General features: G+C 39.8%; 1 protein-coding gene across 1 annotated transcript in view; it reads right to left on the bottom strand.

Annotated features, from left to right (window-relative positions):
- Window positions 1-19,554, bottom strand: part of SLC36A4 (solute carrier family 36 member 4) — a 246,333-nt gene that overhangs the window by 178,903 nt on the left and 47,876 nt on the right. The window contains 3 exon segments of the mRNA XM_030559215.1: window positions 1,131-1,358; window positions 16,185-16,269; window positions 17,981-18,076. Coding sequence (XP_030415075.1) covers window positions 1,131-1,358; window positions 16,185-16,269; window positions 17,981-18,076 — 409 coding nt within the window.

Genomic DNA, 19,554 nt, shown 5'->3' on the forward strand with positions numbered 1-19,554 from the left:
CATTCCTGCATCAGGGCTGCTCTGCACTACAAAATTAGGTCAGCTTAACTATGTCCTTCAGGGCTGTGAAGAATTTTGCACCCTATGGGATGTAATTAAGGGGACCTAAACCCCGGTGTAGACACTCTTAGGTCAATGGAAAAATTCTTTCATCTCTGTGTTAAGTGTGTATACATCAGCTGCAGCATGGCAGCTGTGCCACTATAGTGTTTCTAGTGCAGACATACCCGCAGTTACACTAGCTTCACATTTTGAAGGTTTTCTTCACAACCATAACAGCTACGGACTTTTCTTTCGGTGAAAGCTGAGACTCTGGAGAATATTTAATTGTTCTGTCTTTGTCTCAACCCAGCCCTCCCACTGGCTGTCTTTCTTGCCAATCAGTGGGGGGCACACATCACACTATGGGAAACATTGCTATACAAAAAGTAGCACTTGTATTTTTCCAATATCATCTTAAGCCAAGGGTAACCTTGGCAAACGCTTTTGAACTCTGGTCACAAATCTTGTGAGGATTTTAAAAAAAAAAAATGTGAATTTCTGTTTTCATCCCATGATTCAGCTTGCTTTATACAAATCTCTCAAGATGCCTATTAGTATCATGGCAACAATTCAGTATGTGCAACAATTATTTAGCTGCTTAAAAGCAGAAAGTTTGCAACATGTGATCTAAATGAGAAGTCCACAAATTTTCAGTACTGTGTTTTGGAGAGCCACTAGAATTAAGTGTTACAGTTGAAATTGCTGCCCTGTTGAACTGAAGGCACAGGCAGTGGAAAGAGAATCCCCAAAGCTGCAGGTGACATGCATGGAAGATAACTTTTACACACTCAACGGGCAAAAGTTCTTTATAATGTGTACTTTTTTATTTTACTGCCTTAATGGCAGGAGCAATTAGTAGGCACTTTCCGTTCTTTTTTAAAGTCCAATTTCCCATAAACATCACACCCTTAAAAGGCTCTCTCAGGCACTTTTTAAATACCCATCACTTTAGTATCTACAGTATAAGCCATGCTGTATGAAAGTTAGGTTAATAAAAATAAATCTAATAGTCATTTGACATTATGTACAAATTCCAAAAGAGATGTCGCATCTTCACAAAACAATGGGTGAGGGGAATGTATACTCACTCGAACGATGTACTGGTAAATAATTACCAGGCTGATAGCCATGGAAATATTGGCAAGGAACGAAAGCATAGACAGGCTCTTAAGGTCACGAATGAAGACCAGAAGGATAATAAATGGCAGAAAACACAGCATGTATATTCGTAAATCAACACTCCTCTTCTCAGAGGGACCACTGGTACTAGTGTCATTCGTGGGTACAATCCTGTTCTCCAAAAATCCTTCATGGACCTGAAGGGAAGATGTTTTTAAAAACATCAGCAGCACTGTATTTTATGTGAATGAATACATTAGCTGGAATTTTAAAAGTAAAACTATAACATTTAAAAGAATTTAAGGGAGAGTTGGACACCCAACTCCTCCTGACTTTCAATGGGAGTTGGACACTTGACTTTCCAGTTTAGTTAAAGCAATAGTCTTGGCTACACTCAAACTTGCACCAGTTTAATTAAACTGTTTTAAACTGGTGCAAACCCAGCTGTCCATATATCAATTTAAAAGTGGGTTATTTCCATTCAACTTAAACTTGTTCCCAATCAACTTAAGCTAAACTCAAAAAGCCATTCCTATGCTGAGATAAGAGGTTTGCACCTGTACATGTTTAATCTAAACCAATTCTGTTCAACAAGTCTCCTTGTAGTCAAGTCTTTAGTATTCCTGGATTCCATATAATAATACTGCAATTGCCCAATGTTATTCAAAAGACTAAGCATGTAAAAATTCACAATTGTTGTTATGCACTGGAAAATATTTAACATGATCAACGGTGTTAAAATTTGTTTTAATGAAAATCACATCAATTTATGGCATGAATGCTGTGACCAAAAGCAGTGGTAGGCCAAAGCATTTGAGGTCACAGCCTGCACCCCTCAAAACAGAAAAAGAAAATCCCTGAAAGAGTTTCATTCCATTTTCTTTAAAACTTATAGTGGCTTTTTCCTTTAGAATGAGTGATCTCTTTTTAATCATTTTCCCACCATATTCTTCCATCCTGTACCTCCAGTATCTGATGAGGTTAGTTCGCTCACATTGCAGAAAGCCTTAAACTGGTAGACTTGAGAAAAGAAATATAAAAAAAATATGTAAAGTTATTACCATAAAAACTCATTCATAAGCCGACCCCCTTCTCTGGTGCTTCCCTTTTTTACTAAAAAAATTCCGCTTATGAACAGGTATAGAAAGGGAGAGGTGGGACACAGTCCCTTCCCTCAACAGAGGGAGCAAGGAGAGGCAGCACAGCCAGAAGGGAAGAGGTGGGGCCAGAGTCCATGCTGCTCTCCCCCTAGCCTCCAAAGCGGCTGCAGCCCCGGGGCTGGCAGGCTGCAGCCATGCTGTTCGGCCCCGCCCCCCAGAGCAGGCTGTGGCTGCGCCAGCCAGCCCATTGGCCCACGCTGTGGCCATGCTGCCTGGCCCAGCCGGCTGGAACATGCGGCTGCACTGCCCAGTCTGGCCCACCAGAGCGGGCTGCGACTGCGCTGCCCATCCTGCCAGAGAAGTTCCAGCCAGGCCAAAGACATCTTCCCCTGGCCCTCCCCAGATAAGGTCGGAAGAGATGGGATGGGGAGAGTGTGGGGGTCCTGGGCTAGGGGTGCGGGTCATGGGGGAGGTCACAGGGGTTACTCCCCTGACCCCCAGCTTCTCCCCCCCAAAACATTTCCCCACCAGTTGCTGTCCCGGTCTGTCAGGGTAAAAGCAGCTGGCGCACCAGGACATTTTGTTTACTTAGGTTTACCTCCGTGCCTGTGGACGCTCGAGGTAAACAAACCATCTCAGCCCCACCAGCAGCTTATGCTGATGGCCCAGGAGACAAAGTTTGCTGATCCCTGAATTATGGGGTTGGCTTATGAATCGGTCATAAAAATTTTCCATTTTTACTTGTCCATCTTGAAGGGGTTGGCTTATAAACGAACTACTTAATGATCTAGTATATATGGTAATTCTATATGATGTGAAAAGAAACAAGCACAATTGAGAAGTCAATGGTCCGAAACTCAAGACAACTGCAGACAATAGCCTGCCTTCTAAACACCAAGAGAGACAAAATGGATGAGGTAATATCTTTTATTGGACCAGCTTCTGTTAGTGAGAGAGAAAAGCTCGAAAGCTTCTCTCTCTTATCTATAAAAGTTGGTGCAATAAAAGATATTACTTCCCCCACCTTGTCTCTCTCGTATCCTGGGCCTGATATAGCTACAACACCACTTCTAAATACCAAATCAGCCAACCATGCTACTGTAGTCACAGTCTGAACATCTGACACAAAACTACAGCTGTGAAATTACAGCTACTCTAGTCTCACAGATAAAACATATTTATAATAATACATGAGCATTATGGTCCTGTTTATCTACTTCAGAGGTGTTAAAAGAATTAATTAGTCAACATTTGAACAATGTTTTTTCACGTGTACTGCTATACAAGAGCTACTTACATGTACAAAAGAAACAAAGATACCACCGAGCCTCTTAACAGAGAACACTTTCAGCAATACTAGGGAGTACCAGTGTCATGTTCCAGAGTATATATAGTCACATTAGTACTAATACAGACAACATGATAGAACAGCAATGGTCAATGCATCAGTGCACACAGTGAAAGAAAATACAATTTTCTAGACCGTAGATGCTCTGTTTTCCAGTCATAAGTGACATGGTAATCAGGTTTCTAAATTAAGCATATTAATGAAGTGCATTGCATGTCATTGGTGAGTTTTATGGTCATCATCAAGACCTCTCATAAGAACAGTCATAATAGGTCAGATCAATGGTCAATCTACCGAATACCTGTCTTCCAACAGTGGATGGTGCTAGATGCTTCAGAAAGAATGATCAGAACAGGGCAATTTATCGAGTGATCCATGCCCTGCTGTCCAGTCACAGCTTCTGACAGTCAGATGTTTAGGGACACCCAAAACATGGGGTTGTGTCCCTGACAATCCTGACTAATAGTCATTTATGGACATATCTACCATGAATTAATCTAATTCGTTTTTGAACCCAGTTATATTTTTGGCCTCCACAACATCCCCTGACAACAAGAAAGACAAGTTGACTGTGCATTGTGTGAAGTACTTCCTTTTGTTAGTTTTAAACCTCCTGCCTATTAATTTCATTGGGTGACCCCTGCTTCTCGTGTTATGTGAAGGGGTAATTAACACTTCCTTATTCACTTTCTCCACACCAGTCATGATTTTACAGACTTCTATCATATCCTTCTCCTTAGTCATCTTTTCTTCCCCTAAAATGAACAGCCCTAATCTTTTTAATCTCTGCTTGTATGGAAGCTGTTTTATATCTCAACTCATTATTGTTTCCCTTCTCTGAACCTTTTTCCAATTCTAATATATCTTTGTTGAGATGGGGCTAACAAAACTTCATGTAGCATTCACAGTGTGAGAATACCAGGGACTTGTATAGTGCATTATGATGTGTTCTATTATCTATCCCTTTCCTAATCATAGAAGATTAGGGTTGGAAGAAACCTCAGGAGGTCATCTAGTCCAACCCCCTCCTCAAAGCAGGACCAATGCCAACTAAATCATCCCAGCCAGGGCTTTGTCAAACCGGGCCTTAAAAACCTTTAAGAATGGAGATTCCACCACCTCGCTAGGCAACTCATTCCAGTGTTTCACCACTCTCCTAGTGAAATAGTTTTTTCCTAATATCCAACCTACACCTGCCCCACTGCAACCTGAGACCATCGCTCCTTGTTCTGTCATCTGCTACCATTGAGAACAGCTGAACTCCATCCTCTTTGGAACCCTGCCCTTCAGGTAATTGAAGGCTGCGATCAAATCCCCTTTCACTCTTCTCTTCTGAAGACTAAACTAGCCCAATTCCCTCAGCCTCTCCTTGTAAGACATGCACCCCAGCACCTTGATCATTTTCGTTGCCCTCCGCTGGACTGTCTAAAATTTTTCCACATCCTTTCTTGGGGGCCCAAAGCTGGACACAGTACTCCAGATGTGGCCAGATGGTTCCTAACATTCAGTTAGCTTTTTTATTGCACATTGAGCAGTTGTTTTCAGAGCTGGAGAACTATCCACAATAACTCCAAGATCTCTTTGTTGAGAGGAAGCAGCAAAGAATCCTGTGGCACCTTATAGACTAATTTAAACCAAATCATTTTGTATGTATAGTTGGGATTATGTTTTCCGATGTGCATTACTTTGCATTATCAATATTGAATTTCACCTGCCACTTTCTTGCAGAGTCACCCCAGTTTTGGGAGATTCCTTTGTAACTTTTCACTGTCAGCTTTGGACTTAACTATCTTTAGTAATTTTGTATCTTCTGCAAAAACTGTGCAACCTGCTTACCCCTTTTTCCAGATTATATATAAATATGCTGAACAGAACTGGTCCCAGTACAGATCCTTGGGGAACTCCACTATTTACCTCTCTCCACTGTGAAAACTGACCCTATATTCATACTCTTTACCTCCTATCTTTTAACCAATTACTGATACATGAGAGGACCTTCCCTCTTATACCATGTCTGCTTACTTTGCCTAAGAGCCTTCAGTGAAGGAACCTGTCAAAGGCTTTCTGGAAGTCCAAGTACACTATACACATTAGATTAACCTTGTCCATATGTTTCTTGACACTCTTCAAAGAATTCTAAGCAATTGGTGAGGCACAACTTTTCTTTACAAAACCCTGTGACTCTTCCCCAACATATCATGTTCATCTACATGTCTGACAATTCTGTTCTTTACTATAGTTTCAACCGAGTCTAGAGCCTTTTCAAAAAACTGGCATTACATTAGTAATACTCCAGTCATCTGGCACAGAAGCTAATTTAAGCAATAGGTTACATACCGTAGTTACCAGTCCTGCAATTTCATATTTGAGTTCCTTCAGACCTGTTGGGTGAATACCATCAAGTCCTGGTGATTTATCACTGTTTAAAATTTATCAGTGTGTCCCAAAACGTCCTCTTTTGACACCTCAATCTGGGACAGTTCCTCAGATTTGTCACCTAAAAGAAATGGTTCAAGTGTGGGAATTTCTCTCACATCCTCTGCAGTGAAGATCAATACACTGAATTCATTTAGTTTCTCCACAATGGCCTTGTCTTCCTTGACTCTCTCGAGTATATTCCATTACAAGATTGACCTAAATTCTACAGCAAGGGACTCTAGTTTCTGCAACATTCAAGTGAGACAGACTAGAAAGCATGTGGCAGCTATAGATAAGTTGCTACAGTCACCCATGTTATTTATTTTGATGCCAAATGTCAATTGTATCAGTTTGCTGCAACACATTCAGTCTACACAGCTGCAGGATTTTGTACCGACATTAATAACTATACTAAATGGGCTTTATTTGTTTGTGGGGTGAGGTGAAAGAAAGGTAGAGCTAGAGATTTTGTTAGCTGAGCTGATATGAGCATCTGGATAGGAACAAGAGACAGTTTGGGGCTGTAAAGCAAAGCAGGAAAAGTGCTGTCATTTAAATTGTCAGCTTGGTTAAGATTCAGAATTAACCGCCCACTGAAGATTAATGGGACCTTTCATTCTTCTTATTCCTATTGTTTCAGGCTGTCTGCAAACTCAGGCAGACAAAAATTCCTTCTTTTAAAATACTTTTTGTTGCAACCATAAGAGCTAAAAAGAATGATTTGTTAATGGAAAGCTAAGGACACAGCTCAGCAGAAGGGGATGGATTTTCCAGCAACCATGGAATACACAGGTCTCTAGTCATTACTAGTACATAAACTGATCTGATCCTGCAAGATATTGAGCATCCTCTGTAAAGTACTAAGCACCTTTCAACTCCTGCTGAAATTAATGGAAAATGAGGGGGTTCAGAATACCCAAAGGCAGAGTTCTTAGAAAGCTACTGCAAAGAGTTAACTAAATCTAGACATGAAAGATTAAATTTCCTACAAGCTTCTCTCACTACAAATTGTATAAACTGTCTAACATTTCCCAATTTCAGTGACTTCACATATCTGCAATTGCACATTGCCTCTTTGTGCTGGCCAGTAGTGTGACAGACAGCTAGCAAAGCTGCTATTTCACTAAGGTCATCTGAAGTAAACTTCCTGTTCCAAATCTCATTCGCCAATAGTAAACTTAAAATAAAAATACAGAGCAAGTCACCGTTCAAAAGCTTTAACTACCTTTCACTTATACAAGAAAGTCTTGTGCAATTGCTCTTTCACTTACAAACACATACACATCCAGAGATGCTCCATACATAAAAACATATCTGGGATTCTCTAAGAAATCCAGTATCAGAGGGATAGCCATGTTAGTCTGGATCTGTAAAAGCAGCAAAGAATCCTGTGGCACCTTATAGACTAACAGACGTTTTGGAGCATGAGCTTTCATGGGTGAATACCCACTTCGTCGGATGCATGTAGTGGAAATTTCCAGGGGCAGGTACATATATGCAAGCAAGAAGCAAGCTAGAGATAACGAGGTTAATTCAGTCAGGCAGGATGAAGCCTTGTTCTAGCAGTTGAGGTGTGAAAACCAAGGGAGGAGAAACTGGTTTTGTAGTTGGCAAGCCATTCACAGTCTTTGTTTAATCCTGAGCTGATGGTGTCAAATTTGCAGATGAACTGAAGCTCAGCAGTTTCTCTTTGAAGTCTGGTCCTGAAGTTATTTTGCTGCAGGATGGCCACCTTAAGGTCTGCTATAGTGTGGCCAGGGAGGTTGAAGTGTTCTCCTACAGGTTTTTGTATATTGCCCTTCCTAATATCTGATTTGTGTCCGTTTATTCTTTTCCGTACAGACTGTCCAGTTTGGCCGATGTACATAGCAGAGGGGCATTGCTGGCATATGATGGCATATATTATATTGGTGGACGTGCAGGTGAATGAACTGGTGATGGTGTGGCTGATCTGGTTAGGTCCTGTGATGGTGTCGCTGGTGTAGATATGTGGGCAGAGTTGGCATTGAGGTTTGTTGCATGGATTGGTTCCTGAGCTAGAGTTACTATGGTGTGGTATCAAGTATCAGAGGGTAGCCGTGTTAGTCTGGATCTGTAAAAGCAGCAAAGAATCCTGTGGCACCTTATAGACTAACAGACGTTTTGGAGCATGAGCTTTCGTGGGTGAATACCCACTTCCTCAGATGCATGTATGGTGTGGTGTGCAGTTACTGGTGAGAATATGCTTCAGGTTGGCAGGTTGTCTGTGGGCAAGGACTGGCCTGCCACCCAAGGCCTGTGAAAGTGTGGGATCATTGCCCAGGATGAGTTGTAGATCCCTGATGATGCGTTGGAGGGGTTTTAGCTGGGGACTGTATGTGATGACCAGTGGAGTCCTGTTGGTTTCTTTCTTGGGTTTGTCTTGCAGTAAGAGGCTTCTGGGTACACACCTGGCTACATGCATCCGACAAAGTGGGTATTCACCCACGAAAGCTCATGCTCCAAAACGTCTGTAAGAAATCCAGTGGCTTTTGGGCATGTCACTCCCTTAAGTTCCTTTGAATGTGTCAGCTACCATAAATATTTAATATAACATACAACATTCGAGCAGTGGATGCACACACGTGCTTGCTATGCTAACATACCTTGCACTATATATAAATATTTTAGCCTGTTATGACATTCCAAAAGGCATCCTGCTATTAAATAGATAAGGCAGATAGACATTGCAGGGACAGAATGGTAACCTTTTTAAAACCCTGCAGTTTTTATTTAACTTTCTGTCAAAATAATTTCAAGTATTTTTCTCCTCTTTAAACCAGAAGAAATTTTTTAAAAGAAATCCACACACAATTTTCACTTTATACAGACAGACCTCAGTAAGGAGTTCCTAAAAAACAGAGATCTCTGTAGTTTTTCTATTAGCTGAATTACAAATAAAGTGGTGCTTATTGGGAAAATGCGGCTTGAGTTCACAATGTTTTATATTTCATAAATCATTAGGGAAGTTGAAATCTTTTCAGAACCTTACATGGTACCCATGCTATGGTATCTGAACACCTTCCACCTTTATGTTATGTCACAAGGAGGCGGTCATATTAATGTCTTTCATATTTATGTGTTTGGCTGTCAGACACAACAGGCTCATGTACCCACAAAGATATACCACGTGTATACACATACAAATAATCCACAGCTGTCCTTAGATGAACACTGATGCAGATATCTGTGAAGTGATAACTAACAAACACTACCGCACTCTGGGATACCCAAATCCAAAGCTGTAATCTCCAGAGGTGGCCAGAGCAATCAACACAAGTTGTTAGTGCTTGGTGCGAGATGTATCTGCCTTCTGCTCCCACAAATCTGTCAATGTGTCTACAGTTTAGTACGGTTATCCCTCCTAAGCTTCTGACATTTCCCCAGAGTTGGGGGAGCAGAGGCCTTGCCATTGCTATGAGAGTCTGAAGCATATATTTTCCCATAGAAGGAGTTTATATAGGTAAGGGGCAAGGGGACAGAGACACAGTATGCACACTGCCCCTTTTTGAAGGCAATCTCTAATGGCAGAAGAAAGTGAGAGAGAAGAACCATTAATGAAGGCTAATTCTACCAGGGGAGACTAGGCCTTGATGCCTCCCCTTACAAACAGGTAAGCAACCCATAGGAAACTAAGAAGGTTAAATAAAGCAGATTTTTTTAGCATCCTTTAATGAAAATAGATCATTCCACTGCAGTTGAGGGCAATATTAAACAATATCACCTGTTACTTCCTTTCAGAAAATATTTTTCCTGATGTTCACCTCAGTCAATGCTTGTACATTGTATCCCTGCCACTGGGAAATACAGTGTAGTTTCAGTTTGCTAATTAAACCTACCTGACATTTGCGGTGCTTAAAAAACCCCACTATACCAAAGCACTTTTCCTTCCAGTTCGGGACCAAAAGAAATTTTAAAATGTCAGAATTTCCCATGGAAAGAGAATTCTGAGTTTCAACCAGGTTTAATATTGAAATTTATATTTTTGCATAAGCTGAGCTAGATAAGGCAGATTCACCTTCAGTTAGAAAATGAATATGTAATGGAGAAAGGGGAATAAGCTATACAAGCACAAGGTACCTTTATAGCAGTATAACTGTTCCCACACTAAAAGCTGTACTAGTATAACTATTTGAGGTAAAAAATATTATATTTTATATATCACACCGAAATAGTTTTGGAACAAAAACTGTGCATAGACTAGACCTAAGGCTTTGTCTAGACAAGTCGTCTGAGATGGCCACTGACATCACATTGAGCCTTGATAGCTTCCTTTCAAAGATGGAGTCGCCAATCTCAAAGACCACAGTTCAGAGACCACCCTGCCCAACATGTGAAAAAATAGCTTCTGCTGAGCCATACACATTGCTTATTCAGGAAGTAAGTTTTGTGTTGCTGGTGGAGTTTTTCTATAGCTGAAACTCACACCTGCACCTTCCTTGGATATTTAATGTTTCAGGCCAAAAGGTAAAAGTTTCAGAAGGTTATGAATAAATGAAAATAAAATGGAAATTTTGAAAACTCAGCTCTAACCGTCCCCCTGCTTAAGCATTGTCATTAGGCATGGTCTATACACTTTATTTATTTATTTATTTGGTAGTAATGTAACTATTTTGGCTATGGGTGTGATTTTTTTTTTAACCAAAATAAATACACCAGTATAAAGGCACTTATACCAGTATAACTTATTCCCTTTTCTGTATGGATAAAGCCAAGCTGGTAAAAAGCACCTTTATACTGGTAAAACTGCCTCCACTAGGAGACGGTGACGGGTTGTAGTGCTTTAACTTCTCTGGTATAGTTAAAGTGGCACAACTTTTGTGTTTAGACAAAGCCTTAGGCAGTTTACTGTAGGCATCACAGAAGAGGATGCCTTTGAAAGAGGTCAGGGTAGTGGTTCTGCAAATGGATTCAGAGAGGGCATACAACATGGATGGGGTAGCCAAGGAGAGGTGAGCAAACAGGCTATGGAGGCTAACATTAGTGGCAGAGTGAAGGAAGCATGATATGACACAAGATTCAAGAGCAGACAAGAAAGGAAAACTTCTCATTTTGCTGTTCAGAATGGAGTAACATGGAGGAGAGATTGAGTGAGACCGAGCAGCATGGGAAAACCATACTGAAATTTCAATTCCTAACTTTGTGCTGTTCAGGCACAGGCTATTGTATCATTGCTAAACCTTTTCTTTGTGAGTAGGACTAAAAACCACCACTGAACTTTTAACATTTTCCTAAACAAGTCAACAAACATGAAATAGAAATGTGCATCCGTTTCCCTGCCTTTCATGCAGCATAGGGTGACATAAAGTTTGCAACTGATTATGATTAGATGGACTGAATATGACTCAGCCTCTACCTAACCTACTCTCCTTCACAATATCAGACTCAATATCATCTTAGACAGTTATCCCTTCTAACAGTTGTTTTTAAGCTACTGCAGTTTGCCTCTAGTGCGTCATTGCATTTCAGTTAGTCACACTGGGCCAAGGCACATCTAACATTATCCTTTGCCTTCTCTTTCCTATCAACAGAGCATAGTAACTTGCAAACATACTATCAATTTAGACAATTCTCTCCACTCAAATGTCACAGTCAGTGGGCTCAGTGCTATAAAAATGCATGGGCCTCCAATGTCCACATAATCTCTTCTTCCCAAAATCTCTGTTGTTATGATTAAGCATGCTCCAGGGTTTTCTCAATGATAAAATTCAGCTCAAGAATGTGTTACAATAAGATATGTTTGCTATTGAGCATCATCTCTTGCCTTCATTGCACTTACACAAAGAAGACTGGATTTCTACTAAAGAAAAGTGTCATCAGCTTTTAGAGAATTTCAACAAAGAACAGAATCTCAAGTTTGTTTTTACCTTGACCATACCATACATAAAGAGAAAGCTTAGTTGCAAAGTCAAGCACTCAAAAATTAGGAAGTGTCCAAATTAGGGTTGCTCACCCTACCCTGTGTGTGTGAGCACTGTCTTTAATTACAATGGTTGAGGTTTGGCAACGTTATAAGCAACAAAATTTAGGGGCTTACAATGGGAAGTTTCAAGCAACCTTAGTAGCTAGAACCAGAAGATGTGTGACGTATTTTATATGGAAGAAAACGGTATTGAATCCCTTACAGGATTGGAAAGACAAAGCAAACATTTAGACCTACACACAATGCTTACCGTAGTTAGTAAATGCTTATTTAGAAGGGATTTGGACTGATGATGGCTCAGTACATATGCCAGGCTCTTTATAAAATATTTGTCAACCTTTTGTTTTGCAAGCAAGACAGCAAACTCAACATAGCAAAATCCAAAGATTTTTGAGAAAGTACACAGTTTTGGCCAAGATTTTGAAAATCAGAAGTCCCAAACACCCAAATGTTTCCATTAACGCAATTTTTAAAAAAATATTGGCCTTTCTGCTCATTTTTCTTCATTGAAAATTGTCTCTTCGATTTAAACCATTTATTCTCCACCATTTTGTATTATTTAACTCTAATTATTTGTGGATGTAGGCTGTACAAGAAATGCTACAGCAAATAAAGTTGCACAATTGAAAGGACTCAACTGATGCAGCATATGAAAAGTTATGTTACCAACATTTATCTGGCATCCACTACCCCAATATCTGGGACTCCAAAGTGGTTAAGGATCAAACATTTGTGTGAATTATTTACTTTATGCACAGATATTCCTGACCCTCTATGTCCCCACTGGAGATCTATTCATCATTTAAGGGGACACAGTTATGTGTTAACATTGAAATAATTGAAGGGTGATGCCACTCCAGCAAGATAGCATAGGGTATGTCTACACTGAAATTAAACACCCCTGGCTGGACCGTTTCAACTGGCTCAGGCTTGTGAGGCTCAGGTAGCAGGGTTGTAAAACTGCATAATAGACTTTTGGTCTCAGGCTGGAGCCCAGGCTCTGGGGCTCTCCCCTCTCACGGGGTCCCAGAGCCCGAGCACTAGCCCAAGGCCAAATGTCTACACTGCAGTTTCACAGCCCTATAGCCCAAGCCCTGTGACCCCAAGTCAGCTGACACAGGCCAGCCACAGGTGTTTAACTGAAGTATAGAGATACACAGAGAGACCGGTCAGCCCGTGTAACATGATCTGGTTCAAGCATTCCATTTTCACTATGGAGACAATAGTAGCAATTGTTTACACCAGCCTAGTCCTCAAATTTGGCACAATTACTCTTCATGTAACATTTAAAGAAAAATATTTACTAACTGTAGGGGAAATATTTTAAAAGGCTACTTAACTAATATTTCCCTTCCATTTTCCCTCTACACATTTCTTTGGATTCCTCTAGCTAAACAATCGCAGTTCCCACACAAGCATATTCAGCTAACATCTCCAACATAAGTTTTGAAATTTTAAAATTAACCCACATGCTATTCTCCCATTCGGTATAATCAAATTGAGCTACACTAATATTAGCCAGTTGGAACTGTCCAACTCTGTCCAACACACCATCTCCACTCCTTCCAGAGACCGCAGGGAGCTAAACTACAAAGCAGGGGATAGGGGAAGGTTGATATTGGGGCTTTGAGGGAGGGCAGGAAAGGAGAATGAGGCTTGTATGTGGAGGGAAGGGCCGACTGGGTTTGGGGAGCACAGCTGTGTAGGAGATCCCAGTGCCTTTGCACCAAGACTGACATCAATGCAGAGACATGTGGCTCCCTACTGCTTCAACCTCAGCTCTTCAGCCCACTACATAGCACCACTAGGGAAGCCAAGCTTGGAAATATCAGCTCTTCAAGGGCTCACCACGGTGTCGCTGTGCCAGTGCCCTGGAGGGGACAGGACAGCCAAGTCAGGAGTCCTCCAAACACTAATGCTTTGTGTGGAAGGAGCAGTGTCATGGCTGAGATCATGAGGATAGGGGAAATCAAGGTGGTAGCACTGGGTGAAAACTAATTATTTTGTGACTTTTAATGCTTGTGTTGATGGTATGTGCAAGTAAGCAACTTAAATGCTTTTTCACAAAATTTGGCTTTGGGGAGAATCAATGCATTATATATTTAAAGTTGTACCAACTTATGTCCTTTGGTGCCCTCTACAGGACAGAGTTCTGCAATACAGATCTTTGTGACTGTGGAGCCAGTTTCTTATCTCCTTACCATACCGTACTGTGGAAGAAGAACCGCAATTCAAATTAAATTAATTGAAAAGTGAAACCTCTGAATTTTTGGTAAGTTTGATTCATTTACAGAGTATATTTCATATTTCCTTGTGGCTGTTTCTGTTGCCTAGGATGAATTTGTTACTGGATCTCTCCCCAGGGTTAAACTCCTGAGGGAAGGTAGCAAAGTATTTCTTGTGATGGCCCCTCTGTCTGAAATCCTGTAATAAATAACAACTCAATTTTAATGGCCTTAAGAAGTGATGCAAGACATCTGATTAGTCTTGGTTTTGTTTATCAGGTCAGTTAATAGGAAGTTGTCACTGGTAGGCAGCAGTGGGTCTGCTTACCTATTTGATGGCAATTGTTTGGGCTTGAACTTTATACTATGATGGATGCAATAAAAATTCACAGAGAGGGTGGGGTCGGAAAAGGAAGAGACATGCTACTGAAAATAATATGCACGCTGAGATTACTAAGCATTAGAGTGGTAAAATAATTTTTTATAACATGGTCTCACAACTACCGCATATCAGGTTCAGAGCCCGAATCACAGAATGTATAAATTGCATATGCAGGTATTTGGCACTTTTATAGCACCTTACATCAGAGGATCTTAGAGCACTCCCCAAAACATGAAATAAAGCTCACAACACTTCTAAAAGAAAGGTAAGATACCTATGGACCACTGCAGCCACCAATGAAGTATAGCCAGTAGCAGTTTCAAAGCATACAGCTGTACTGCAAAATTGTCTAAGGTAGGTCATTAAGAACATCATATCTGATTGAAATTGGAGGGGGATTGTAGGGTAATTACCCAAATTGAAATCTGTCAAGAAACCCAGTGTTTAATGCCTCCATTCATTTGGAGGGAGTGCAGGACCTTGTAGAAATTTAATGTAGTCAGGATCTAGCTTTATGTCTCATCTAAGAGATAATGGTTCTTTGGGTAACAGTTCAGCCCATTGCAAAAGTGTACAGTGCCATCTGCTGAATATCACCAGCAGCTCTCAAGTGTCTCATTGAGGTCTCCCATCCTAGTCCTGAAATGGCCCAATCTTACTGAGCTTTTGGAGTCCAGCAGGATCACAGCATACTGTGATGTACTTACAGCAAGGCTGGTTGTTACTGAAGCAGAACAGCCTAATAATGTACATGTAAATCAACCATTCCCATTTCACTCAGTGATATCTTACATGTGTGCAAAGGGAGGCTTCAGACACTTGCTGGAAGATACCATTAACCATAAACAATGTTGTCCAATTCCCCAGTTCTTTACAAAATGCCTTTCCAATTGCCTAACAGCTTCTTCCATCTTCTGAGATGTGGTGCACACTGCTACAGAGCTCAGAAGAGAAACTGCTTTGCATGTGTGCTCACACAAAGTACAAAACTACAGTTAACTACAATCTTCAGGGCAGGGACTGTGTCTTTCTCTGCATTTGGAAACTTCCTGGCACTATTTTGGACATCACTGCAAACTAAATAATAAATAAAAATTGCTACATATTTAGAGCAAGGTTGGGCCCAAGATCTAAATATGGAAAGAATATGTATATACAGTACAAGAGATTACACACGTTTTGGAGCACAAATCCTAAGAGTTTATGGTACACTACTGATTTTGTGCATGAAGAAACCATTCTCTCATTGTAAAATTTGGCAGAACTCCTCTTATCTTTCTAACACAGTTTAGCTGTGTGTAAAATAATTACGTCCCATGGTTAAATTGTGAGATTAAGTGTTGAAATTTAAGAAAAACTGGAGGTCAATGATGTTGCAGCTGCTTACACAAGCACTGGATTGGGTTTAACCTACAAAGCAAGTGGGTCACTTTCTACAAAAGTTAATCAGTGAGGTATCTTTGGGGGAAAGCAAGGTAGAGCTTACACTGTATGTATTCTCATTACATGCATTATATGAATGGTACATATGACATGGATGCAGAAAGGAACTAAAGCTGAAAATAAAAAGCTGCAAACAAAATTATTCCCATACAATACATTTACTCACTTGTTTCACATTTTCTGCTAAGAACACAACATAAACGCTGCAAAATCCCAGTTGTGTAATCACAAGAAAAAAGTCAACGATACACCTAGGTGGGAGAAAAAACACATACACACTGAAGTTATGATATTAAAAGGGTTTTCAAACAATTAAGCCATTTCCAAATGACATACATCTAGTGCTCCTTTTTATAGTGAGGTGGAAACAATAGTTTCAAAACACCAGGTTAAACTCTGGCACACTGCAAAGCAGGTTCTTCTGCAAACAAAACAAGACAAATAATTTCTTTAGAATTATACAATATCAGGGTTGGAAGGGACCTCAGGAGATCTAGTCCAACCCCCTGCTCAAAGCAGGACTAATCCCTGGACAGATTTTTATCCCAGTTCCCTAAATGGCCCCCTCAAGGATAGCTAATATCAAGTAGATTCCCAGGTGATGAGTTTCTTAGAAATGCATTAAAAAGATAGATGGTTTAAAATCACATACTGTACAGTGAAATGAAGAGATTTTTGTAAAACAATACTGTAGGAATATTAAAATATGTACCTATAATTAATGCACATGTAAATCCTTTAGCAGGGAAAGCACCATATTAAGACTATTGTGACCAGAGAACATGAAATGCCTGATACAGTCTAAATTATAGAGGTTTCAGCAATGTAAGATGACAGTAATTCTCAGTGCTTACCAAGTGATTCAATATGAATCACTCCTGAGGTTTCAGTCAGATGAGAATTCACAGAAAACCATCTCTCACTTTATTTTTTCTAACTGTGATTCATATCATTTTTGGGAGGCATACGTCAGAGACTCTGGTGGACTGAGGAATGTTCCAATGGAACTCTTCATTTAAAGTTAAACATACACTAGAACTTTTTTTAGATAAATTATTTTCTGCAGCAGAACTTCTCGGGGAAACAGAATTACAATTTATAGATTGTAGTGTACCAAAGGACTTATGGGGCTTTCATCCTACCTTCACTTTAAACCAAATTTCCCTATAATCAAGTTCCATTGCATTCCTATAACATAACCACCAAAAATAACATGAACTAATTTTTTCAGATTTATACAATAAACAAAACACACTGCACACTATTGCTGCATCCTTGAAAATAGTAGGGAAAAGACATTTTCCTTGTTGAAAGTAGAAATTCTTTATAGATGCTCATTAAAACAAATATTTATATTTAACAGCTCTAAGGTTTTGGATTTCATTATTATCTCACAATACCATTATTTAGTCTGCTCTGCTATGACTCTTTTTTACAGATGGCAAAGGAAAATGACTGAGTTTCTCAAAGGGAAAAAGTTTTTGTTTCATTAACATGAAATATAATACAGGTTGAACATCAAATGTAATCTGCAGAGAAATGACATATCAAAGAATAGGTTGCTCCCTTTCAAAATGGATCTCTTATACTAGTCATTAAAGTATGCACGACAGACTTGCTTACAGTGAACCCCTTAATATGGAGAAATGTGTTTGTGGTAAAAATTGAACTGAAATCCTAAATTGTTTCAGTACATTAAATTGTGCAGAATGTAATGTGCAGAATGTAATACCAAATTTCGGCTTATAGAGTGAAACTGAAGGAAATTTTCTCCCACAGAACTTTAAAACTAAGTGCTTGACTGTGTGAATTACCCCTTCCACACACGATGTATTATGAATAAAGTTTTTGCTAATCCACAGAACGCAATATCATGGGAGAAAGGTAAAATTCTAAGGTTTCACAGTTTATCCATTCCTTTTAATATTTCATTTATTAAATTAAATGCTGCAACAACCTTACCTTCCCCAGGAAACACTTTTCTGAAGGCAGTTTAGGGGCCCTACTTCCATGGCATAACTAACTGTGTCACTATACCCTAATGAGGTCTTTTTCAACCTGAAATGAAAGAATGGAGAGAAGTTGATAGAAAATGTCAAGGCGTAAAATATGATATACGCTGCCACAGCTTGAAAATGTTATGGATCCCACAGGGTCAGTTATAGCAATTCTGGAACATCATTCAGTACCTGCAGAAGGCCTGATCTGCTGCTTGAAGTCAATCTTCAAGAAGAGCATGTACCTGTGCACTTTTAGCATCTAAAATAAGATTCTGCTCCCAGTTAAGTCAATAGTGCAGGATCAGATTTTTAAATCACAGGTATCTTATGGCAGGTCTACAAGAGCACTTACTGCACAGCTTGGTGGGGTGTAATTCTACAGCGCTCCAACATGCCGTGCACTGTCTCTATGGTCCCAGCTGACGTGAACTAAAAAGTTCTCAATAATAATCGGCATGCTGAAGCACCGTAGATTTACGCCTCAGCTTGTCATGCAGTAGATGCTCATCCAAACATACCCTGAGGGAATTGGTCTCCAGAAGGAGTGAATCCAAACATGGTGATCGACTTCGGGATTCTGGTGAGAGGTACAGATCCACCACACTTCAAAGTGAAACCTTTGCCTTATATCTATCTACAAATCCCATTTATGAACTAGGCAGAAATTACTGATTCATAAATTCAAAAGGCCAGAAGGGACCACTGGGATCATCTATTCTGACCTTCTGCATAACACAGACCAGAAGACTTCCCTGAAATAATTTTTGTTTGAACTAGAGCATATCTTTTAAAAAGCATCCAATCTTGAAGAATCTAAGAATCCACCACAACCCTTAATAAACTGTTCCAATGATTAATTACCCTCACAGTTAAAAAATTACAATTTATTTCCAGTTTGAATTTGTCTAGCTTCAACTTCCAGCCAATAGATCTTGTTCTACTTTTGTCCACTACACCGATGAGCCCATTATCAAATATTTGTTCTCTATGAAGATACTTATATATTGTGATCAAGTTTCCCCTTAACTTTCTCTTGGTTAAGATAAATAGACTCTGGAAGCTCAATCTATCGCTATAAGAGATGTTTTCTAACACTTTAATCATTTTTGTGCTTCTTCTCTGAACTTTCTCCAACTTATTGACAGATGAAGTAAGGCAGGATACAATCCCCAGAGAGAGATTGTATTCCATTAAACTGGCCAAAAGGACAAGAATAATTCTGTGTTTTAACCCATCAAACATATTTTGATCATTTTCACTGAAACAGAAAACCAGCAATTGTGTTCAACCACATATTTTGATCATTTTCACTGAAACAGAAAACCAGCAATTGTGTTCAACCACATAACAATCCTTTGCCTTACAATGAGATAGATATTTTTTAAGAAAAATCAATATTAGTTGTGAGATTCTAAGAAGAGCCAACTGTGAATATGAGAGAGAAATACACACCTCCCCTCTAGGAGTGTGACATTTGACTCCTCCACCATATCATTTTAATATATTTCTTCCAGAATCTAAATGTAAAAAAATCTA

Source organism: Gopherus evgoodei, chromosome 1 (assembly GCF_007399415.2).
Source record: "Gopherus evgoodei ecotype Sinaloan lineage chromosome 1, rGopEvg1_v1.p, whole genome shotgun sequence".
Classification (NCBI taxonomy): Eukaryota; Metazoa; Chordata; order Testudines; family Testudinidae; genus Gopherus; species Gopherus evgoodei.